At 35.2% G+C, this 26,230-nt stretch overlaps 2 protein-coding genes across 8 annotated transcripts; one reads left to right on the top strand and one right to left on the bottom strand.

The window, feature by feature from the left end:
* Positions 1-13,051: 13,051 nt before the first annotated feature.
* On the bottom strand, positions 13,052-20,094 carry LOC105837554 (plancitoxin-1). Of its 5 annotated transcripts, none has more exons than XM_036286829.1 (10): positions 19,467-19,481; positions 17,845-18,050; positions 17,644-17,764; positions 16,389-16,767; positions 15,691-15,868; positions 15,168-15,347; positions 14,488-14,809; positions 13,971-14,073; positions 13,740-13,884; positions 13,052-13,487 (listed from the first exon to the last, which is right to left on the bottom strand). In XM_036286829.1, the coding sequence occupies exons 4-10, from the start codon at positions 16,571-16,573 to the stop codon at positions 13,380-13,382; spliced, it is 1,221 nt and encodes a 406-aa protein (XP_036142722.1). In that variant the 5' UTR covers positions 16,574-16,767; positions 17,644-17,764; positions 17,845-18,050; positions 19,467-19,481; the 3' UTR covers positions 13,052-13,379. The 5 variants fall into 5 exon arrangements, with proteins under 5 accessions (XP_036142722.1, XP_036142723.1, XP_012537888.1 ...); XM_036286830.1 differs by having other exon boundaries at positions 17,841-18,050; XM_012682434.2 differs by lacking the exons at positions 17,644-17,764; positions 19,467-19,481 and adding an exon at positions 19,960-20,094 and having other exon boundaries at positions 17,841-18,050.
* LOC105837553 (protein vav) lies at positions 20,070-25,801 on the top strand. 3 transcript variants are annotated; one of them, XM_012682431.3, is made up of 9 exons: positions 20,070-20,206; positions 20,804-21,317; positions 21,454-21,522; positions 21,768-21,894; positions 23,050-23,412; positions 23,643-23,963; positions 24,047-24,451; positions 24,815-25,086; positions 25,351-25,801. In XM_012682431.3, the coding sequence occupies exons 2-9, from the start codon at positions 20,911-20,913 to the stop codon at positions 25,706-25,708; spliced, it is 2,322 nt and encodes a 773-aa protein (XP_012537885.1). In that variant the 5' UTR covers positions 20,070-20,206; positions 20,804-20,910; the 3' UTR covers positions 25,709-25,801. The 3 variants fall into 3 exon arrangements, with proteins under 3 accessions (XP_012537885.1, XP_028048426.1, XP_012537887.1); XM_028192625.2 differs by lacking the exon at positions 21,768-21,894 and adding an exon at positions 22,506-22,695; XM_012682433.3 differs by lacking the exons at positions 20,070-20,206; positions 20,804-21,317 and adding an exon at positions 22,506-22,695.
* Positions 25,802-26,230: the final 429 nt, after the last annotated feature.

Genomic DNA, 26,230 nt, shown 5'->3' on the forward strand with positions numbered 1-26,230 from the left:
CGCGCACTTGGATGACACAAAGGGCTCCGTCGACTCCGTTTCCCTCTCGTCCCCGCTATTTATCGTCGGGTATTTATTACCATTATTGCAATAGCAGTGCGCTTTTGCGCTCGCATGTGGTTTATTTAGCGCCTCGTAAAGCTGAATAACGATCGGTTTTACAGTCGCTAATTATAACAACCATATTACTCTCGTATGCAACGTCGTTTCTCGGATCATTTAACTCTTAATGTGCCACATAATGTGACATGTCTATTTAGCCTAGTAGTTCATTACACTTAATACGCGCGTTATACTTAACATACAGTATTAATATTGTTGGTTTTAACAGTTTCATCTCCAACTAATTTTGAACAAGCTTCATTTAATAATATTTCCAAATTAAAATTTAATTACTAACACAGATGTAGATAAGTCACAGTTACTAAATATATATCTAAATTGTATATCTTATAAATATTTTTATTTAACATATAAGCAATATAAAATTAATGAGACACAAGTAATATAGACAAACATTTAAGAAATTAATCTTTGTACGTATTAACAATACAAAAAGATGTTACGTCCGGCAAACATTCGCGAATTTTCTCGGCCACACTTTAAAAAATTAGATACAACTGATATTGATTTGTCGTCAACTTATATACTTAATTGTAAAATATTTATAAAAAGTTTTTGCACTGTCTCGTAAAAAAAGAATATATTCTCATAAGAATTTATTCTTTACTTTATTACATTTTTTTTATTGTGAAAAAAATTATAAGAGGTATTGAAAATTCCTCCGTCTTTTGATTTTACTTTGCGAAAAGCAGAAGGGTGTTGTAATTCGACGCCGAGACCTTGGGGAAGTTTAACTTCTCCGAGCGATTTATTACTGACTCGAGATAGGAATTCCTCGCATGCTTAAGCAAGCTAATTGACAAAGTAAAGCATTAGTTTCTGATTACTTCGGGCGACGCTAAATTTTTGATTGATGTCTGCAAGTAGTCCCAGCAAGGGCTCGGTTATTATCTGCATCACGTTTTACAAGCAAACTTGATCCGATGAAATTCCAACATTAATCAACAGCTAAGTTTGTACATAATCCCAATCTTTGAACGGAAATATGTAACAAAAAAACTTCCATTTCTATATTAAAAATTAAAAAATTATTTTAAATTTAGATATGCTAGAAAATTAATGTATTAAAAATTATAGTCTCTTTTGTTATGCATAATTTGTCTGTTTTTTTTTTAACTCATTCTTTATTAGAAAATCTTATTAATACAAATCTGTTATATCGATTTACTATAATTTCATTATTTGGCAATAATTTGAAAAAGCTCAAAATCTGTTTGTCATTTTCTTCGAGGTACTTGTTCTGATTTGGCGACTAATTCGAGACACGCGCCCTACAATCTAATTTCGTATCATTTCTGAAATTGACATTTAGCCGGAATAGTACATGACGGGAATTATTTACGCGATATATTCAGTACGATATCGGCAAATGTACAATTCCTGCTTCTGATTCAGTTTCGAATTCGACTTTATGGCAGAAACGACATTATCCTGTTCGTCCGTGTCCCTTTTCCGTTCCCTTCAAGAATTCCATGAAGCAATTCCGTCTCTCCGTGAGATGAACTTCCTAGGGAACAAGGGGGAAGGCGAGAGCGGAAGGCGGATGCAATGACAACGACGAGGCGGATCGAAATTCGCAACTTTTACATGTGTCCGGATCGGATCGACTTTCGAATTTGTTGACAACGTCTTCCTTCTGTTGCACCCTCCCCTTTACACACACACACACACCGCGCGCGCGGTGACAAAGAAAGAGAGAGAAAGAAAGTCTCTGGTACTCTCTCATTTTTCCAACTACAAAGTCCCAAAGCACTCAGAGAAAAGAATAAAAGTATTGCGAGGACGAGGAAAAAGTGGGTGCTGCAAAGTCTATACAAGGTGGAAGTCCGTAACAACAATGTGTTAAGGAGGAGAAAGGGGTACTAGTTCGGGGTCAACCTTGTGGAAAACGTCGAAGCAACGTCTCGAAATATTACGATTCCGGTCACACAGAGCTCGACTTCCTTCAATACGTCGAGCTAGAGAGGGACAGGGAATCGAGCAGGGGAGCAGTAGATAAAGCCGGAAGCGAAAGGACGTGCAAGTTCCCTCGAAGCAAGAAACCGGAGTTTCGTGACTGACCTGGTCGCGTCTCAATACCCTTACCGCTCTCGCCCCCGCCATCGCTCTGACTCGGGCAAAAACCGCAGCGGTATCATTCTGGAAAACGCGCCCCGGTGTCGGCTAACCCTGATCCACGTACCACAGTTCGTTAGATCGTCAAACGACCTGATTTCGCTATAAAAGCGCGAACGCGATAGCGGCGCATCGCGAGCTCCCACATTTTACCAGATTTTTATCTCTTTTCTATTCCTTTTTTTCATTGTTATTTTTTTTATGATGCTTAAACCGATACTTGAATAAAATAATAAATGTAACAATAATGAAGATGAGAATTCGAAATATGAAATTGGTACTTTATTCAAATATTATCTCTGGACAGAGAGAATTGTTTCTTAGCATTTATTCTCAAAATCATGTAATGTAAGAGGAACAATTCAGCGTAATGTAAAGAAAATATAAGTGGCATTCTAGGATTTAGAAAAAAAGAAGAAATAATTCGGAGATAGAGATTTCTTTCAGACATATTTCTTATTCTAAAAATAACGTACATTTGAACGAATTTAAGAATAAAATCATATAAATTTATGATCCCTTTCTAAAAAAGAGATGTTATTGTTATTAATATTTTTTAAAAGTAAAAAGTCAAATAGCGCGCGTGCAGCGCCTGTAATGTTCTAGTTTCATTTAAATATCCCTTGAATTAAGATGGGTTTATTTAAAAGGTCGATTTGTATCGATGGGATATAGACGTAATCAATTTAATCGATATGTTCTGCCAAGTACATGTAGAAGATTGCCAAGCGTTGCGTGCCGTAAGTATCGTGAAATATCCTTTTGCAAAGGTGTGATTTTACTGAAGGGCCTCACCATCGGGAAGTAGATAAATGCGCAAGTTTCTGCCCGACGGAAAAACAAACTTCGCTGCGAGCTCGTCCGTCTGCAAGTTTTCCGCGTAACCGCAACGCGAGGGAGACGAGAGAGAACCCAGAGAACCCGGTGCTGCCCGATTGATTCTTCTTCTTTGTAGAAAAGTTTCGACTACGAAGCCGCTGGCGGCTCCTCCCTCGGGAGTTTTATTACGTCGGGGACACGCTTATCCCAACCGCAGATCCGCGCTAACATATACCTGTCCCGCTTCCCCCATTCCTCGAACGCCATCGGCCACCGATAGATTTAAGAGCAAGAAAAACTTAAAGAACCTTATGGGAAGAAAGAACTTTGTGGAACAAAAATTGTGACCAGGCACAATTGATGCGAATACACATGGCGACTCAAAGAAGTAACTAGCTCGAAGACTTGCATATGTTATTGCTGAATATAATTCTTGATGAAGTAAATTAAATGATAAATATACTTGTGATTATATTCTTGCGCGTCGATCGGAAATAGTAAATAGTAAATTGGGATGAAAAGAATTTGTGAAATAATAAATACCTTTTTTATTTAAAAAATTGTATTTGATATAAAGGATATGAACTTTTTATTCTTTTATACTACTGGAAGTGATGCGACGCAAATTTTTATTATTACAATTAGATTCGAATAGCCAAAGCTTCAAAGATGAAACTTTTATCATTGTCATTTGTCCTTTAACGTACAACGAAATGTTATAAAATAATATGAAAAACTCATTTCTGTCAAAAATGAGATTCGTAATTATTTTTAAAAATTTTCCCAAGTTAATATTCGTAATAGATTTTTGTGCTGAATTTAACACAAATCTTTTTCAATTTGATTGTTTTTACCAAGCCATTTTGATATGTCTTGTAAAAATTTCATGCACGTGAGATTAGCTTTCACGTTTCTTCCTTCTCCACTTCGATTGTTGCACTAGGTAAACCATCGACATTAGAAGAAGGTAGAGCGCGTACTCAAAAAACATACAGAAACTACATACAGAATCGTCGTGATAAAGCCGTTGCAAGTAAGCTGCTGGCGCGCGAGGGATGCGCTTTTCGCGAAGCACAAAGGGGAGACGTTAGTAGAAAGAATAAGAAGAATAAGTAAATAAATAAGAGAGAAGCATCCACCGCGCGCGCACTGAATGTCAAAACTGGAAATATGCTGTCTCGGAGAGAACCAGCAGCGGCAACCGAGAGGCCGCTTAGCCTGAAATTCCGTGCTGATGAAATTCACTCGGAGCCGCGCCGCGAGTAAATATAATGGAAGTGAAGTCGCTGAAACACGCACACGGCCTACTGTTGCTGTGAATAGGAGCTTCGTTAGGCTTTGTCTAAGGTGAGTCGCGTCACTTCCCACTAACATTCGCATCTCAACTTTAACTCTGTAACTCTCCCCTTACCCGCCATCCTCATCTCAAGCCACCTGTTCTCTTCGTCCCTTCTCTACTCTTGGCCATCTACTCGAGTTAGAAATACTGTTTACGCTCACACTGTAGCAACATCATATGGACAGAAAGATGAGATAATTTAATCTACGAAATGTACGCGAAATGTACATTTTGGATGGACTTTTGGTCAATGCCAGTCAAATTAGCGACGGGACTGGTTTCAGCAACTATTGTTTGCGCACGTATTCACGGTATGTGTAGAACTCATCATAATCACATGACCCAATAATGACAAAGCCTATAGAGCAAACGCGATAAGTACACGTACACGGGTACCGTCAATGCGACCTATTGTATACAGTCACGTCTGACTGTAACCGCATCTCTATCACTGCGACTGCAAAACGGTAATTGTGGCGGCGCTCCGATGACCTGCATCGGTTTGCTCTCGCTCTCTCGTTCTTCCTAGTCACATTAGATAAGCTGTATTCAAATAGATTGTAACGTTGTGTCTTTTCGCTCGACTGGGCAGTTAACTCTAGTTCCCTTTTTCTGTCCAGCGAAAATTCCTTTCGACAACTACTCGAATTATCCCTCGACATAGTCAAAATAACTAATAATTGTAGAATAATGGAAACAAGTAATAATTAACAGATAGATATAATCTATCTAATAATATCTGTAATGTCTTTTGTGAGCAAATGCAAGTTAATTAAACGCCGAACGGATGAAAAATTCAGATGCAATAAATGCGTCCTTCAGCGGAAACAGCAGGCAACACTAATAGATCACGATAGAAGCTATTTGCGGATAATGAATACTGCTCCTTTGTTCCTTCTTCAGTCGAAAAGCTCGAGATGGATACCTCTTCTTGCTCTCTCAATTATCCGAAATGATGCTCCGTCTTTAAAGCGCGACGGTTCGCTCGTCGCAGAACGAATTAAACCGCCATTAGCTTTAGGGAATTTCCGAGAACCGGAAATGTGGAAGTAACGGGATGGGTAGTTATGAGTCAACGACTCTCTTCTTCCACCAGTCGATAAGTTCACGATGAAGAACCCTCCGATGTTCGGGTTCAAGTTCGATAAAGTGGTTATTTGGAATACGCTGATCACATTACGAGAAAGACGGAAAATCTGCTAATTTTACTAGAAAATACTCAAATGAGATCCAATTAAACCTAGATTAAAGGGATTTAGATTACGTTTAACCATTAGCGAATGAGGAAAATTAAATTTGCAAATAGCTAAGATTTACTAGGATTATCCAAAAACATCTTTGATGTTATTAATTTACTTTATCTATATTTACTACGTCTAATTTATATAATAATAGATATACCTAATAGATTTAAATGTGAGGACAAAATGTAATAATACTCGTAATGTACATCATTAATTAATAACTATATTTTTTCCATAGAGAGGCTTTTAAATTATTAAATTATTAAATCTCAACTATACCTATATATATAGTAGAAAAATAATAATAGAATTATTTTGTTGCAAATAATAATACAAATAATGGACGTTTGATTTTACTTGTCATTATTATTTATTTTATGTTTCAACCTTGATCTTCATCTTTCGTTTCATTTAAATTCTTGACTAACATCCAGAGTTCATCATTTTCACAAGTTTCGTAACTCCCTGCAAAATATCTCCGACATCTTACAGGCAGACACCGTCATCTTTGCGTCACGCTGCAGAAATCTTGCACATTTCCTCCTTGTCTCCATCATTTGCAGAAGTCGAAGTTAAACTTCCGAGTCGTCTTTCGTCGTCAGGACAATGACGCAGGCTGCTGTCCTGTGTCGTGGAGCTGTACTACTTATAATTTAAATGTAGTCGCGTCGCGCACGTTTCATATCTCATAATTCACGTCTTAACATCGGCAAGATAGCGTTTAAGAAAGAAAGAGAAAGAGAGAGAGAGAGAGAGAGAGAGAAAAAGACTTTGCACAACTTCCGGTCAAATGAAGTCTCCCGCTTAGAACCTGCAAAGAAGGAAACTCCTGAAGGATGTGAGTCACGAGTGCGCCATTAAAAGGGCGCCGTAACTCTTCATCGCGCCGCTGCTAGTTGCGAGGCACCGAGCTGATGCCCAAAAACTTTCCGAGTACCCCCGTGCGCACCGTCTCTTCCGTGAACGAAAATCTGGGTCAAAGTAAACGACGATAATACGATGTACATAGATGTGATTTTATAGAGATTACCCGTAAAACGCCAAGTCCTGTCGAATCTGCGTCTTTTCGTTGATTAACCGGTCGAGTCTCGTTTAAAAGATATAAATAAAAGAGCTATTGGATTTTAAAAGCATACTATCTGCCGTCTGTATCTACCGTATACATACTTGATCTGCATATGCGTGTACAATAAAAGATTGTCGAAGCATATGTTTTAACGTATTAGCTCATTAACAGAAAGCTAAGTTTTTTAAGGGTGTGCAATACTATCTGGAAATAGATATATGTAAAAAATTAATTAAGTTTTAAGTTGAAACGCGTATTTGATGACGGTTTATTGAATATTAATATTCATTACAAGTACTCTTCATTCAAGTAAATCAATAGTGTTATAACATGGATAGATATTCTTACAGTTAATGACGAAAAAATTTAATACATTATATATTAATCCCAATATGTCTTGCACTTGTCAATATATGTATAATATGTAAGATAAATAAAATAAATTTATCCTTTTATGACTACGCACTGCTCTCGAAACTTCACTTGTTTTCTTTTAAGGAAATATTTCCAGATTAAATTTCTCCTCTCCGGCATTGCTGCTGCCTCTGTACTCTTGTTTAAAGAAGAGGATTTAACGCGCGCACAAACCGGAAGATGAATGCATGGGCGAGTTGCCGTTGAATGACGGAACTCGACGTAATTGGCTCCGGGGCGATAACTGACAACGGAATTCGCTGTAGCGGTTATTCCGGCTCACGCCGAGCGATTACATCGCGCGAACGAATCGCCCGCCGACAGATACCGGAAACTTTCAATTCGCTCCCGACCGCGTCATCAGCGGTGTAACCTCGTTAGTGTCGGTCAGGTTCTGTATTTACTTTGAGAATGGCGTAAACTCTCTCTCTCTGTTTCTCTCTTTCTCTCTCCTTCTCTTTCGACAGAACAGCAGGATCAGTCTCTAGTTGCCGCAACTTCAGCGTATGCGTCAAGTTTGGTGCGTCAGTCAAGATTACACAGAGTGTGTGTAATCCGTTTTGCAATGAATATACGGCACGTTGTAGAATGAATGACGTCCTACACTGCTTGGGGACCGAATAACATCTCAAGATATCAAAGAAAAACATTATTTCTCGAATGAGAAAACAAAAATAAATTTTTAATAAGAAAGTATTATAATATCAGTCAGAAAATTTTACGACATACATAAACGTTAAATTAAATATCAAATATATCAGATATTACATACATGTAAAAAAATTAACATAGAAATACTGTCTTCTATGTGAAAGAGTAAAAATTAAATTGTTAATTAGGAAAGCATCGCAGTTAAAAGTATTTTTAATCATTTTTACACGCCACGGAATATATTATAGATTTATTATATTTTTTATATATAATATGGGATTACGTATTATGCAAATCTAGAGAGAGAGAGAGAGAGAGAGAGAGAGAGAGAGAGAGAGAGAGAGAGAGAGATTAATTATCAGCGGAGCTGTCCGTAACTTTATGCCGGTGACAGTTCCCGCGGAACAACGGGAAACGGAGCCGTTGAGAATCACTCTAATCCTCGTAAAGGGATTCCCCGTATGCGTATATATCTCTGTCCTTTCACGTAATCTGAGCTTAACTAAACTCAGTCTTAAACTTGCTCGCGGTAATAGTCTTCGCTGTTAATCGAAGCACCGCACACGGAAGTTGCTGTGGACGACGGCATGCACACGGGGCGATTTTGTCGGATCGGACTTCGCCGGTGACCCCGAAGCACGACGCAAAGGCTCGATTAGGGCGCTATCCAGTACGGCATGAATATCAAACTTCGGCCACACCGTACCGTTCCGTTTACGTAACTTCATCCGAGAGCGGTGCGCACGACGTCACCTTCGACCTCCGCGTCTTTGGATCCTGGAAAACGGATACCATCTTACTACGATTATTATCTTTTACAATAATCCTTTTTTTATTAGCAATATCAAGATATCTATATAATTTTCGAATAATTAACATTAAAAAAAACCCTGAGCTTCTCGAACCTTAGAATTCGCTAGATGTTTTTTTTTTTAATGTCAATCAAGAAACTGGAGAGAAGGGTGTGCAATTAATCCATACAATATATGACAACATTATACATTATTCTTGTATGAATTAAATGATTGTATACCCTTCTCTCTAGCGGAATTATGCCACAAAAGATCAAAATAGCTTTTATACTGGCTTTAGACACCATATATATTTACGTCTTAATGCTTTATGTGCGCCTCGTGAAAGGGTGCTTTAATCGCCCTCGGCCGTCATTGTCCCATCAACGTGTCATCCCTTGTCTGACCGCATAGAGCTCTCGGCCTGTCAGCCCGGGCTGGACGGGATGAATTCCACACTCGCGCGCTTCGTATTGGTAAAACGAGGTTTACGCGAAAATGGACGCAGGGTGTAAGTTTGGCAGCTCATTTTATCCTGTCCGCAAAACGTAAACCCGTCGGCGCGGCGCGGTGCGGAGCGGCGCACGAACGAAGAGAGATGTTTCCCGGACGTTCCCGGACGGTTCGTCGGCGTGGCGCGGTATGAATACGTATAAGGCTGTGCTAAAGTTGGCGCCGGGACGCTATAATGCGTCATAACGGGGTCGGCACGCACGCACACACACACGCGCGCGCACACTCCACACACACACACACACACACACAAACACACACACACACACGCCCATCCTAAACACGGAGGAAATGCAGTCCTGCCGTAACTTCAACTCGCGTCACCCATACATTCGCGTTGCATATAATTTACATAATGAGCATCCATCTGCCTGGAAACGTTCGCTTGAAAGGGGTCGGACGAAAGTTAAACGCGTCTGTGCCCTTCGTTCTACCTAGTTCCCAATGTTGCTCGTTTCGTTTCGTTTGTGCATACCAGATACACCAGATCGGGGACGCGATATCGTTCAAATCAAAACCTGAGCCGGGCATATAACACCTCTTCTCGTATCTGTTTTTAAATCTAGATTGAGAATTATCCAGCATTGGGTAAAAAACCATTGTTATTTGATATATCATATCGAGTTGCCATCGAATTATTTTTAATATCCAAGAATATCATTTTAATGACCAGTAGTGATTTTGCTACTGCGTTATTTTTACGAAAATTTAATTTAAGATATTTCGTGGTTTTATGAACTTTTAAAGCAAAATACTGTTAACATTTTGCATGGAATATTTGATAGGGCATCAAGGAAAATTCACGCATCCTTCTAACTTAACGCAACGTTAATAACGTGCACACTATAGGTACCGCATATTTTACGCGGTTTATATTAGTATTGCAGAATTAACGCGGATCAGCCGTCGTACCGGTTATGGCACTTTGCGATCGACAGGCAAGCAATTCTGAGTTGCAACATCGCACGTACGCGTTACCTTCGTTTACACAGCTTTCCAATCTGTCGAGCTGTTCGCAATTTTCCATCGGAGAGTTCGCGTATACCGTTTACATCCATGGAGCGCGGGACATAAGCTCGTTTCCACCTAAAAGGACCCGGACCCTCCAGCACACGGTATGAATACGTATAAGGCAATATTAAGCTTTGCGTAGGGCTATCCACCGCGATACATATATCCCTTCTGCCTCAACGAAGCGTACAAGTGGATACATGTATATATCCTGTACACGCAAAGCTGACCTCAAAAATCCCTTTTTCCTTGCTGCGTATCCTTTTTTCTTTCGTATCCTATTTTTAATGTATATAGACAAGATGGTTCGGCGTTTCGTCTTACATTTAAATTACATTTTTTATTAAAGCTAAATATTTTAAGAATATATTTAAGATAAAACGAATTTTAAAAAATTATTCGTCACAACTTTATTCTTAATATTATGAAAAAATATATAAAAAAACTCTATTAAATTTTTTTCCTCTTGAAATTCAAGAATAATAATTTAAACTTAGCCGTTCGTTATTCTCAATCACTAAAACATTGTAAAGAGCTATAGCCCTGACACTTTCATACGAGAAAAATCGTTTTCTGAATGAAAGAGAATATATCATCGGAAAATAATGCATTAGAGAAAAACACCTCTGCGATACGCGCACGAATACTTAAGCACATACCCGCGAAACGATGAGTCTATGGGATATAACGCCGACGCGTACATTTGGCCGGCGCACAGCCGGGGGTTTTAGCATGCGAAGCAGACCGGCCTTTAATGCTGAAATATTGCTAGAACGTCGCAATGTTGCTCCGTCATCGTCGTCGTCGTTGTCTTGCCGCACGATATTTCGAGAGCCAAAGTGCACAAAACCCTTAAACCGCATGTTCAAATCTACCCCTTTACTGCCATGCTGCTTTGTTGTATACAAAGTTATTACAGCTGTAATTGTTAAGTGACTATAGCAGGAGAATTTTACAGCTTAAATATTGTACAACAGCTATTATTCTCTCTGAGAAGCGTTATTTAGTCATTTAGCAACGAAACCATCGGCAATGTTAAATGAGTTACATAGATGGAAGATTAGTAATCCCATCGATGTAGTTGAATCCCTTACGTGCCTAATCGATGTCTGCTTAAGCGGGAGCAAACGTCTCGAGTTTGAGTGTTAGCCGAACGGCAAAACAACGAGTCGCCGAGGCGGAAAGCGGGCGGAAAGGAAGTTTCGAGGGCATCTGGAAGCTCCTAGTTAGTACTCGGAAAAACAAGCTGGCTGTCGTCGGGATAAGGGGATTAAGAGGGTTCTGAGCCGGCAGCTGGCAACGAACACTCCTCGAGCCAATTCCTCGGTATGGGGTTGGTCCATAGTCGCAGACGGCACGTTGGCTTCGACGAGCGAAGAAAGAGAATCCTCTGTCGCTGTCGTGATTTATCATCCGTTATTGCCGGTATTTTGCGAATCACGTGCGCCTACGTGAATCGGAAGGGAAAAATGCGGGCGAGCGTTGTTGTAGAAGCGATTCGAAATTAATTGATGAATTAATATATTTAAACGCAGTCTTAATATGTTATTTTTAACAAACTTTTAACAATTTTGGCAAAACAAAATCTTTAAAGTACTTTGAACAGTCTGAAATGTGATTTGTAAGCTCCTTATTTTCATATAACGATTTAAAATGATTTATTATTGTTCAGTAGAATGGAAATATCTTTTAAACTGATTTCTTGTTAATCAAAGTAATCTCATTATTGGCTTAAGACAGTTCTCTTTTGTTTAAAAAAGAATGTTAGAAAGAAAAGACTCAAGATTAATATAAAGACAGAAGCTTTCCTAGTCTGCGCTTAAAAAAAAAACTCGAATTAGTAACTTTATTCGGATATTCTTTATAACGAAATTTGACGGCAAAACCATAAATTTTTCGCGCCGATCGAATACATCTTATACCTCGGATCATCAGGCACCATCATGCAACAGGAATCGAGGAAGGGATGAGGGAGCAGCGGAACTTTCGGCTAAAGTCGAAGAAAGTCGTAAAGCGCTTAGAGGTAAAAATCCATCTTGCTGCGGGATAAAGTCCGCGCGATAACTTTGGACGGAAAAATTTCTGCCGATCGCAGGGATGAAACCCCAAAGTTGTCGGACGATAAGTAGCGGCGGCCGAAGTTCGCTCGATTTCCTACAGTTTTCATTAGTGAGCGAATCGTATTTCGCTCTCTCCACCCGCCGCGTTTCTCGCCTCCTTTTTCTCTCTCATTAACGGCCCGTCGGGCCACTCTACACTTTCCTCGACTAGACAATAAGCACAGCTGCGAAAAGAAAGAGGTATGAGAAGCATCACTTCCCCTTCTACTTTCTCCAGCTTTTCATAAAATCCAATTTAAGAACTACTACCTTGATCCTCCTCCATCGTTCGTCCTTATTTTGCTAAAGTAGTGAAGATAGGATACCTTTTTTCAAGATTGTAGTTAATGTATAATAAAAATGTGTAAGATATAGGGAACATAATGTATTTATATGTATATTTTTTTAGTCGAAAAGTAACTTTTTGAAAACAAAGAATTTTTATTGGATTTAATTATTAAATTAATAATAATAATAATAATAAATTATTTATAAAACATTAATTATTTTTGTATAATTAATCTAAAGAAATCTTAAAAAATTAAAATTGCAACTATTTATAACAGAAAGTGAATATATATTTCTCTCAAATATTATTCCTAAAAATATTACACTTTAAAAACAATAATTTATTATATTGAGTTTTTTATTTTTTTAATGTATATATATATATATACATTTTATTTATATATTTTTAATTCAATTAATTCTATATCAATGTTCTCTTTTATACTTTATAATTGTATATAGCAACGACGAGACCTCTCGTGTGAAATGTAATAGTCCTGCATCGACAGCTTTCATATCGTCGGTAACGTATTCCAACAAAAACTTGTCGATAAGATTTAATAGAGTAACACAAAATGTATTTTTATGAATTACATTTATTCTGCCAATTAATACAGCTCGTACTGTATAGGAAGATATTATTTCACGTACTTCTCTCTCTCTCTCTCTCTCTCTCTTTCTCTCTCTAATGCTATTATATTACGAACAATATTTTTATAATTTACTTTATATTACAATATAATTCATTTTAATTATATATACTGAATATATATGCAATGGCTATAAAATTTGGATCTGAGAAATTTAAAAAGAGACTATAAAAGAATATTAAATCTCTTAATATGTCTGTTATTCCCTAAGCCAAATTATTAACAAATTCGTTAAAGTAAAATTGCCTTATATTGCTTAGGACTTAGAACATGATTCTACCTGATTCACTGCTTTCAGATAATTATTCCAGACTTTCTTATTGTTGAAACAAACAGTTCCACCGCCGCGTACATATTGGGTATCCTAAAAGATAATAAAATATCAAATTATACACTTTTCTATTAGTTTAAGTTAACTTTGAAGACATAAAGGAAATGTTAAAAGTTGTCATAGTCTTTATTAGTCAAGAAAACGTAACCGATATAATTAATATTGTTCTTTTTATAATATTCCATTTCATAAATTTTTTAACATGCGGTTTTTTCCTTCAGTAATTAATAGTTTCAATTTTAATTCATAATTTTTTTCTGCGAGTTTTGAAAGATGTGCACTTACCGCTCGATTAATATCACCAACGCAGACCCAAGTTCGATTAATTTTACCTTCAATAGCTACTGCCCATTTGGAATGATCGCGGCTGCTCGTAAAATTGATTGAATCATCAGATGTGTTCAAATGAATGGATTCGATGTTTAGTACTCTACAAAAGCAATAAAAATTTAATTAAACTAAATATGAGTTTAACTAAAATTTATTAAACAGGCAAAGCAAAAAATGTAATATTACTTCACTTGTGCACAGTCCGATGGTAATCTACCTCGTCCGTTCAACCACGTTTCGGTATATAAATTGGATTTCAACATCGGTGCAACAAACTCGTCGTACAATTCTATAGATCAACATAAAGAATACATTAGTTATTTATCGAAAAAATTTTGTAAGAGATATATTGATTATATATATATATATATATAAAAGGAAAAGAGACACATTTATTCTCATTGTAATATAAATTTAAAGATTTTTTTTTTAATTTAATAGACATCTGACTCTTTATATTTCAAAAACATTGCATCAAAGTATCTTAACACAATATTATAATATTATATACCTAATATAATACTACCAAATATATATATATTACTAAATATGTAATAAGATTTGTAAAAAATTTGTTCCTTAAAAATTATGTATAAAAATTACATTAATTTCCACAATATCTCGAGTGTCTTTGAAGATATAAATAGTTTACTTTAAAGTATTTAACGCAATATGTCGATACACAAAAATGTCAGGAGCTTACCATTCTTCCACTTGTCGCTCTTGGCAAACGATACGAATTCGATGCCGCCAGATGATTTTAATAGTGCTCTGCTGGTATAGGGTGGTTTTCTGATACGTTTTTGTCTAACCGCATCCGAGAGCACCCGATAATTTTTAGCGAACGAAGGAATATTGTTCCTATATAGCACTACTTGATTATACATCAACTGTTTACCGATTTTATCGAATTGATCACTGTCCACGGAGATACACAGGAAACTCTGTCCGTAATTCATCCCAGATGTTGGATAATCATATTCAGATTGGCTTTCCGGAATGTCTGAATTTTCTTCCACGTGTCCCTGAGAATATTTTAGTTAATAAATATCTATCAAAAAATATCTTGAGATATCATAAAACAGCGTCATAATAAAGTAAAATAAATCATTAAAAATATTTTTAATTACTAAATTAATGATTATAACGGAAATTTAAAAAAGGAGAAATTAACAGTTTTAACAGATTTTAGAAAACTCATGAAAACATTACTCTTAAAAAAATAGTATTAATGAAGAATCTAGTTATCTAGTTCATTTACTTATCTGAAAACTTTGCTCATTAATAAAATGCTCAATTATCGAGCATGTATGAAAAAAAGAATATCAGGAAAGAATTATCGATATTCGATATATTCAAAATGCTTTTTTTATGCGTACTTACCCGTCTCGTATCGTTACCACTGTTAGGTACAGGTGGATAATTCGGAACACTATGTATTAACCAGAAACCTTGCTGTTTATTCACAAATACAACACCTTTCGCATGACCATATTTTGCACTTGTAGGCCTATTAGGTGGATCATCGTTGTACATGCCCCAAAGATTCTTCGATGCCACTGACTAAACACATTCATATAAATAAACATTACATACATTAAAATTTTATATTTTGGAAATAATAGAAGTTTTCTATTTTTATAATTTAAAAAAAGCAATATACATATAAACTGTAATAAATTAGAAATTTATTTTAAAAAATTAAATAAATTTTTAAAAATATAAATAATCCTAGAATGCTAGTGTGGATTAATTTTTATCAAGAACAGTATAATAAAAAGTATAATAAAAAAATATAAATAGTATTCTAGTTAAAATTATTTTAGCAGAAAAAAGTTTGACTTTTATTATCATTTAATTTATGTGCTAAACATATTTGAATAAGTATAAATTTATTTGATCTTACATCATCGTATAAAGGTGCTAAAGTATTCCCCGGTGTAGAATTCTTCGCACTGATTTTTTTTTTGGATAACTGCCAAGATTTATTGACAGTATTATTGGTTATATATAAATATCCTAATCCACTTTTAATCACAGGATTTTTGCTTTCCGCTATCTTCGGCAACTTGTAAAGTACATACCTGAAATTGCAATAATTGTTGATTAAGTTATCGGAAATATAATACGTTCCAAAGCAATACGTTTATATTGTAATATTGATAAGACTGACGTATACAAAAGCATTACAAAATAATTATTTTTACTTAAAATTAATTGTAAGCTTATTTAATAAAAAATAACCACTATGTTTATGTTATCTTTGAAATATATTTTATTTTATCCTCAATTCTATTTTAATAAATTTAAATATTAGAAAACAAGAATAAAAACTTATTATATATAATTAATTTAAATTCAATTAGTAAATTAAACTAATAATTATAAGTAATTAATGACTGTGAATTTAAACATATATAATTAACTTTTTTATAAGTATTTTATTTATCTCTAAATCTAAGTTGCTTTTTTACAAATTGTGATAATTTAAGGCAATTAATTTTATTTTTTAATTAATATTTAATTAATATTAAGTTAATTATTCTTGAAATCTATGAACATTTTCACAATTTGTAATGCAGTGGAAATATTAAAAGCTCTCACCAATCAACGATTTTATTGTTTTCATCCCTGCACCGAGGATTTGCCGCATCGCAAGCAAGCAACAAAATACTTATGCACAACAGTGAAAACATTATTAAATTACGTAATCCAGACTTAGCAAAAATTTGTAGCGATCGTGAACACATCGGATCACGATCTGCTTCTTTTTCGAAATCAGCAGACATTTATGGCGAAAACGGCGTTAATTAAAATACGTCGATAAACACATACTTTTACTGTACTTATACCCCCACTATTCTCGTAGTCTAATTACATCATAGCAACAAATTCCAAGACAGGAATCGAATCGATGAACAGTTCGCTCTGCATTATTTTCGACTCATTGAAGCGAACGACGCATGTTCTGGCGAAATATTTTCTGAAACACATGTGAATTTATATGTAAATTTGTAGTTATAATGACATTGGCATTTGCACTGAAAATAATGTTTCTTTTGTAATCTTATCATTATCACAAATGTTTGCGTAACGATGAAAATACGGTAATGTAAAAAAATATCTGCATGTAGAATGGGGATAATAAGCTATTTCTTGTCATTTCCTCAAGCAATTTTCTGACAAAAATTTTAAAGTTGTAAAAGGAATTGTAAAGAAATATAGCGTCCAGTTAAAGTTTGATGAGAAATCACCTTTTTTTACAAATAATGTCACAAAGCGTTCATTACATAACAGGAAATCTGAAAATACTTTATATCTTTTAATTTTGGCTATTTTTAACAAAATAATATTTTTAATCTATAAAATAATTTAAAATTAGTATTTAAAATAATTTAAAATAATTAAAATTATTTATTATTACTTTATTATTATACATATTTCCGAATTTTTTTTATTATGTAATAAATATTTCGGGAAAAATTTTTATAAACAGAAAAAAACGAATAGTATTTTATTAAGTTTTGTCATGAATGAAAATAGATTTTTTATACAAATGTCCACATGAAAGTGAGCAATTTTCCAAAATTTATTTTTCGTTATTTGTTTTATTCATCTGATGTCGATGTATCTTAATTGTTAATATTAAAAACTCCATTAAACCTCAATTTCTATTAATGCAAAGTTAATTTGGAATTAATAAAAAAATGTTTAATATTAAATTAGTTTTTTTGTCGTTTAAATCAACAAAAATTTTTTGTCCGAAATCTCTGACGCTTATATATTAGAAATATTTACATTACCATTTTTCAACTAAAATGTTAAATTAATTTAAACGCTTTAAAAAGGAATATATCACAGTAAAACTCGAAATATTTGAAGAGGACAAAGAGATAGCGCCGCCTCCACGCGTAGATAACGTCAGATCAATGTTACGCATCGCCCCCGCACGCGATCTGCGCCTATGTTCACTCGATGACCTTTGAGAACGCAACAGCGCCGCGTGAGAATTTGATTAATATTGAAATGAGAATGCGTGCTAAGAAAACATATTACCTACAGCCTTTTCTATGATCTGCTTCTTCGACTGATGATATCGACACTGTTGCAAGACAGATATTCGCTAAGAACGTGAACGTGACAAAGGCTGCAGCAACACTCCATGACGCGAAGACATAAGAAAGAGAAATGACCGTAAAGACTTCTGATGACGTCACATGATCCCTTCCACGCGCACGATGCATCTGGACGCAATGTATTACATTCCTGCAACGGAACACGAGATCTTTATTGCGAGAAATGCGTGATTGAAATAATTTTAAGATGATGTATATAGGGTGTATCAAAGATCAGATTCCACGCATGTGTGTCATGTGTTGTGTATATATAAAATTTATTTAGTTATTAAAAACAATGTAATTACATTATTTTATTACTTATAAATAATAAAACATGTATGATTAATTATTATATTATTATATTGTTCTCTTTGCAAGTGAATCACATGGGAGAACAAGTTCTGAAAAAGAAGAAGTAGAAAATATCGAGAAGTTTATCGATTTGCATTATGCATTTAATTATACACGTATTTTACAATTGTTTACTTGCATCCATCTTTGTGCAAATACGTTTATTTTTAACGTAAAACTATGTTCTAGTTTATTATATTTGTTGTATTCATTTTATTTATATTTGTTGAATTTATTGAATTATTAAAAATAACTCCAGAAACTGTAATAATATTACTGAGGGCCGAGTACAACTTCTTAATAATAAACTTGCCCGTCAGGTAAGCATATATGTTTATCTTCATTTTTTTCTTTGAATGAATAAAGACTAACATATATTTATGATAGATAATTAAGTTTACAAAGTCGAAACAACCAAGCCTAAGATTACATTTTAACTTTTGATGCTCGATCACAGCATTTTAAGAATCATTTCTTTGTTTGCCAGATAAATATTAAACAAATAATGCTCACTAAAGCAATTGCATCCTAAACATTTTAATAAATAATAATAAATAAGATAATAAATGTGAACTTTAGAGATATAACATGATGCTACACAATATCGATCCAGGAAATTCGACTAGTGTTTACTCGAATGAGTAAGGAAACATCCGATTTAAGTTGATCAAACAAATAATTTAATCAATAATTATCAAATTATTTCATAAAAACTATACAATTTTAATCTTTATAATTTATAAAAACTATAATTTTATTAACATAGGTAAGAATTATCTTTCATTGAAGTCAAAAAACTTTTATTTAAAAAACCTAGTAACAATAAATTATCCAAATTTTGTTTCAAGTAATCCTACTAATTCAATCAATTGCCAATTACGTTTGTTAGAGTTTCATGTTTCTTATCATTTGAAGTCTTCAAAAAGAAGTGTTTTAAATACTTTATTTTCTTTTGTATACGATGAGTTTTTAATTTTAAATATATTAAATTAATTAATTAATTCAATATATTTAAAGTTACACAAATGGTGCACAAATATTAATTAAGAATCCCAGAAGGAAATAAAAACATACCGTGTAAAGCATATACAAAACAACTATTTTTTAATAAATATGTAATTTTATTACATATTAATAAATATGTAATAAATACAAATAACATTAAATTTTATCAAATATACAATTAAACATTTCATATCTTCTTAATTCTTACATTTTTACTCGCGCAATTTGTTCCGCCTCGCAGTTTTTTCTTCATTTTCATCGAGCAAAAATTAAAATAGCGTCAAAAACAAAAAGATTCGCATTCGGCCGTACCGAGAGACATCCGGTGTGCACGCGCGAGGTTCCCGAACGCCTGCGGCCGGTCCTGCAGGATATCGGACTATCGGAACGCTCGACGAGACACGACGAGAGCGAACGAGAGACACGACGGGAGCAGCGCGAGTATTGTTGCTCGCAGTCAATTCGGTGCAGTGGATATACACAGGGTATGGCGGACGTGAGCAGCTTGCCGTTCGGAAGCAAATACGGATTCGTGCGAACGTAAGCGCGATAGCGAGCGTATAGTATACAACGTACAACGCGGCGAGGATGCACAGGCGACGACGCGCGATGTGCAGCACGAGCTAGGATACGCGCGAGTGACTGTTCTCCGCGGTGCTGTCCGACGTGTTTCATTTTTCACCCGTGTCTTCTCTACTCACGTCCTATACGTGCGTGTGGTCTTTCCCCCTTCTTGCAGGAGAGGAGGAGGATACCGTGATATAAAGCCGATGGCATCGTTCACCACGGTGCAACAGCGAGTCCACGAACGTCACTGGTACTGAGCACCGACTGTGAGTGTCCGGACAATAACAAGCTGCACAGATGACTTCCTCCGTTCTCCCGGTATTCCAAGACGGTCCTTCGTCGACCGACCGTCGAGAGACGACGCACGGCTTGAAATTGTCGGTCAGTCCACTCGACGAGGATAAATGGAGAGATTGAGAAGCGATAAGAATCACGCACGGCACATGCGATTTAATCTCACGAATTGATCTATCCAACTCAGTTTGCAGGAAGAATTCTAGCTTGCTCGCGCGAACGTTGCCTTCTCGTGACGTGGAGTGCAATTTTTAGAAGAATAAAAGATCTCGATTGTTGGCACGTACTCTCTTTCTCAAGAAGAGTTATTTTATTAATATTATAAAAATTACAATATATATTTATATATCTAGTGCGAAACATACTTAACGTTTTAGTTATTATAATGTAAAGTACATATGTAAAGGAATATTTTATTTGCTTTTTATTGTTTTGATATTATTCAGTATCTCTAATGATGTTACTTACTACTTTTGTAATACTTACCTTAAATTTTATAAAAGTGTCACATATATTAAGTATCATAAAAATCTTATGCTAATACTTAAATAATTTAAATTTATTGGAGCTTCTCAATCTCATTATCTTGTAATTTTTTATAATAAATATTAAAGTTTTTTTCTCAGGATTGTTTGTATAATAAATATATTTTGGTTTAATGTATAATAATTTTTTATTTAATAGATTAGCAACAGCTTGACGAATGGAACTTTGGAACTTGATGCGTAAAGTATCTGCAAAATTACAAATGTGCCTTCAATACCCTAACCATTAAGCGAGGAAGTATCAAAATGAATATGGCAGAGAGCGAGGATGCTGGTAAGGGCTGGCATGAGTGTGCCAGCTGGTTGACCAGATGTGGCGCACTGCGAGCGGATCACAAGGCCAACTGGCCACAGGCGATCGCATTTGACCTGGCCTATACATTACGGGATGGTGTATTGCTGTGCAATCTACTCAACATTGTGGATCCTGGATGCATCGACATGAAGGATGTGAATCAGAAGCCACAAATGGCGCAGTTCCTGTGCTTGCGTAACATAAAGGTGTTTTTGTCAGTATGCTCTAGTGTCTTTGGCCTCTCCGACTCGGAGCTCTTTGAGCCGTTTATGCTGTTTGACCTATCTAACTTCCATCGCGTCCTCTGCACACTCTCTGCCTTGTCCAATTGTCCACGACTGAGGCGAAAGGGTATACCGTAAGTAATCTGTTGATTTCTGTATTCCTCACATAGAATTTAAATTACCATCAATTTGTTACAATTACGAAATAAATAAATTAATAAGTATAAGGTGAATAAGAGGTAATAAAGAAATATATCTTATTTGTTACAGTGGATTCTTTGTTGGTCATGGAAGATCACAAGAGGATATTTATAAGGATTTACAAAGTGCTGGTGCAGGGTAAGAATCTATTGCTAAGAGATAATTAATTAAATATTGAATTTTAAAATTCATATTATTACATCTTGGTTCTGTAGATTAAGGTTTATCTCTTTTAAAATAAAACTTCTGTTTTCCTTTGTTACGTTATACAGTTACGTGTATAGCTTTTTATAAATAAATAACGATTAATGAAAAAAGTAATTATATTGATCAATCTTCAAAAATAACAGAGAGTTTAGTAACTTTTATATTAATTGGTTTAGCGCCACACATGGATTGGTGGCGTTTACCATAAAAACTAGGGCTGAGGACGTAGATGAGTCTCGGGTTTATCAGGAATTGCTCTGCTTCTCGAGCAATTCTCAACGTAACTGGCCTTCTGAGGAGAAGGTATACGTCATTTTACGGTTTAACAATCTTAAAAAAATTTTTTTAAGAATACCAGCCATCATTGTATCTTTCGCAAATGCAGACCTCTTGAATCTATAAGTAGCGAACAATCCAAAGCATGAATCAAAATGTTCTTGTATACACAAACAAGATGCTGTGATTTAAAATCTATTACTCGAACGATTGCGTTTTGATTCAAACTTTTTTTTGCTTCGTTTTCGTTTTAATGTAAAAATTATTCTGATAAATACTTTCTTTAAAATGTCAAATTTTTATATTTCTCTCAAAAAATACATATAATTAATCCACATGTGCATACATATTATAAGTTGTTAAATTACATATTAATACATTATAAATTTTGTATTACCTACTTATATATTAAATTACATGTTGATCAAATTTTATATACTATTTACGTGATACAATGGTGGCACTATTTTATTCTTTATGCTGAAGGTATACATATCGGCTGCAGTTGTCATCAGTGGCAGACCTTGTAATTGTGCTATATTATAATTTGGTTTTCGCCGAGAACTTAGCAATTCCCATAATTTCAGTATGCATGTCATAGTGCATGGCCATGTTTTTTTCGTGTTTTTATGCTAAAGTCGCGAAGATGAGGGCCGCCGCAGAAGGTTTAGGAGACGGGAGGGCAACGAGACAGGCGGCGGGGGGGATAATGAGGATCCGGTTGGTGAGGAGGACGGGTACGGAGCTTTTTGCAGCCATGCACAAAGTGAGGAGATCTACCAGGACCTCTGTAGTCTACATTTACCGCCTCCTCCGTCAGTTGCGCAGGTCATCATTTTTTTGTTCTTAATTTCTATTCAGTTAACAAGTTTTTTTATATTATATATAACTGTGTAAAGTATAGGCTTCTCTTTTCTTCAACCGTTATTCGAAAAAAACTTGAGAAAGAAACAGCTAATCGGAGACAGTCTATGAAAATAAAATACAGAAAGATTGCATGAATGTATTAAATGTTCAATCTTATTGTTGAGAACATAGGAAACTCGAGTGAATTCTTATTTATTATTAGCGCATTTACGTATAATTAATTTTGTTATCCACCATGCGCTACGCTTCACACTTTGCATATTTGTAATTTGCACAAAAACGTTTCTCTTTATCGAGATAATTTTCGTACAACAGAGCAGTGCCATTTCTGGAGGTGAAAAAAGGGATTACGTAATCCAAGAACTCGTGGAGACCGAGCGAAATTACACAGAGGTTCTTAGTAGCCTACTCAGACACTTCGCTCGACCGTTATCTTCGATACTTCGACCCGAGGATTCCGCCCGCATCTTTTTCGGTATTAAAGAGCTCTCAGAGATTCACGTGGGCTTTCATAGTCAGCTACGTAAGGCGCGAAACGGCGCTGCACTCGCCCAAGTCTTCCTGGACTGGCGAGAGAAGTTCCTCATTTACGGCGATTACTGCGCAAATCTCACCCTTGCACAAAATACTCTACAGGAAGCCTGCGCACGTAATGAAGTAGTCAATCAAGAAGTTATTGTAAGTTTCATGGCTGCAAACGTGAAATAATTAAATGGCCAAATAAGAACTAAAAGCTTTATATTTTACACTTAAGCCTTTTACAAGGAAAAAAATCGATATTTTGCCAATTTTTAAACACTTGGATTTATAATATCATAAATATAATCTCCAGAAATTTCCGCTATAAAATGCATTATTGATTAAAAAGGGTAATAGATTTATCGCTTTAAGATTGATATTTATTACAGAGGTGCCAACAAGAAGCTAACAATGGTAAATTTAAGCTGCGCGACATACTATCTGTGCCAATGCAAAGGGTACTCAAGTATCACCTGTTGTTGGATAAGCTGGTAGAGGAAACTCCTCGCGAGTGGGTAGAAGACTGCCATGCGTTGGCGAAAGCGAGAGAAGTTATGGTCGATGTCGCTCAGTATATAAACGAAGTGAAACGCGATTCCGACACACTGGACATCATAAAGGACATTCAAGCATCGATAATCGACTGGGATATGCCTGAGGATGCGCAACTGAAGGATTTCGGCCGCTTACTTCGTGACGGCGAACTTAAGGTTTGTTCAAAATCTCAAAAATAAATGAGTGATATAATGAATTCTTAGTACAATTGAACCGTAATTAATTTAATTTTTTGCAGGTGAAAGCTCATGGTGACCAGCGGATAAAGGCCCGTTATGCATTTGTATTCGAGCAAGTAGTATTGATTTGCAAAGCTGGCAGAGGAGATCAATATTGTTACCGAGAAACTCTACGATTAGACGATTACAGACTGGAAGATCACATAGGACGACGAACTTTGGGTAGAGATTCACGTTGGTCCTACCAGTGGATACTTGTACATAAGCAGGCATACACGGCATACACTTTATATGCGAGAACAGAAGAGCAGAAACAAATATGGATGAAGGCGTTACAGGACGCGATGGATAATGTTAATCCTATAGCCTGTCGAAATACCAATCATAAATTAAAGTTGACGACATTTGACACTCCTAGGAGTTGTCAACGATGTGGAAAATTCCTTAAAGGCCGCATATTTCAGGTGAATGATTAACTCGTAAAATATTTGATCATTTGTTTCAATTATTTAGAAATATACGAATAGAAATAGATACAATTCAAATTTGATTAAAATTTGGAAAAATGTAATTATAAAAAGTTGAATTATGGATCTCGAAGAATAAAACTTTAAAAATCTATCAAGGATTGATATAAAACGATGTAATTTTCAAGATTCAAAACATTTTGTGTGAGAATTAAAGAGATCTAAAATGACAAAAAATAAATTATAAAAATCAGTGATTATAAATATTTTCTGTATTTGCAATTATGTTTCTGAATCTCTTTTGGAATATCAAGAAATCCAATTCAAATAAAAATTTTAATTGAATGCTGTATCATGTAGGGCTACAAGTGCGAGGTGTGTCGTCTTGCCGTGCACAAACAGTGCATCGCGCACTCGGGTCGTTGTATGCCCACACCACCATCGCCAACACCACCACCGCCGCTACCCTGCGAACGTGCGCTTACCATGAAACTGTGGTTTGTCGGGGAGATGGGCAGGGATGCAGCTTCTAACAAACTGGAATCTCGCGAAGATGGCACTTACATGCTGCGCGTTCGTCCAGCTGGTCAACCGCGCCTCAAACATGAAACCAATTATGCTCTTAGTATTAAGTAAGCTTAAACGCACGACCAAAAATTTCCTTTAAGGAAAACTTTTATTAATTAATATAATTATAATTTTATATTTATTTCTGTATTTGAAAAAGAATATTTAGATCACTAACATTCCAGTATTTCAATCAATTTTTAATATGTGAATTATAGTATTTAATGTTTATAATTAAATTATTTATAGATTCTCTTTTTTGTTATTTTATTTATATTTGCTAAAACCTTTTTTTATTAAATACTGATAAGGTTAATTATATTTTTCAGAGCGGAAGGGACGGTAAAACATATCCGAGTATTCAAACGCGATGTGGATGGCGCGGATCTGTACTATCTCAGCGAGTCTCGGTTCTTTAAGAGTGTTGTTGAATTGGTCGAATACTACGAACGAGCGTCTCTTTCAGAGAACTTCGAAAAACTGGATCAACGTCTATTATGGCCATACCGGCGTGTTTTGGCTAAGGCACTATTTGACTTCCGTGGCTGCGAACGCAATCAACTGAGCCTACGACGCGGTTGTCGAGTTGTAGTACTGAGCAAGGAGGGTGATGCCAAAGGATGGTGGAAGGGTAAAATAGGTGATCAAGTAGGATTCTTTCCTAAAGAATATGTGGAGGAGGAATAAGATTATTAAAGACGAATTATTATTATTATATCGTTGCATATAATATATCGGATTTTCAAATTTTCGGGGTTAGGTGTCTTTTGATAATTGATTATTATATGTTGTGATAAAATATGATTTTTTTTACAAACCTACATACTTGTAAATATAAATTTTCCAATTTTAAGTGAATTGGTAAAAATTTGTGAAATATTTTTATAGAAGTATATTATTTGATATTTTTTAATTTATGTAATGTTTATAATATAAATTTTATACTAAGGAAGAGAGAGAAACATCTTAACTTTCTAATGATGTAAAGTTTATTAAATCTATGAAGACTAGAACCAGGAGACCGATTTCCGTGGTTTTGAGTGAGGCGAAAATCTGTTAAAAATGTAGTTAAAAATATAGTACGATGCTGATATACCGGAATATTGGTATAGGAAAACTGAGATGAGTATTCTAAAATGTAAAATTGCTAAGATTTTTATTATAAATTTGCATTTATTGTCAAATATTTGAATTCTTACAATTATTCGT

The sequence above is a fragment of the Monomorium pharaonis genome, chromosome 5, assembly GCF_013373865.1.
Source record: "Monomorium pharaonis isolate MP-MQ-018 chromosome 5, ASM1337386v2, whole genome shotgun sequence".
NCBI lineage: Eukaryota > Metazoa > Arthropoda > Insecta > Hymenoptera > Formicidae > Monomorium > Monomorium pharaonis.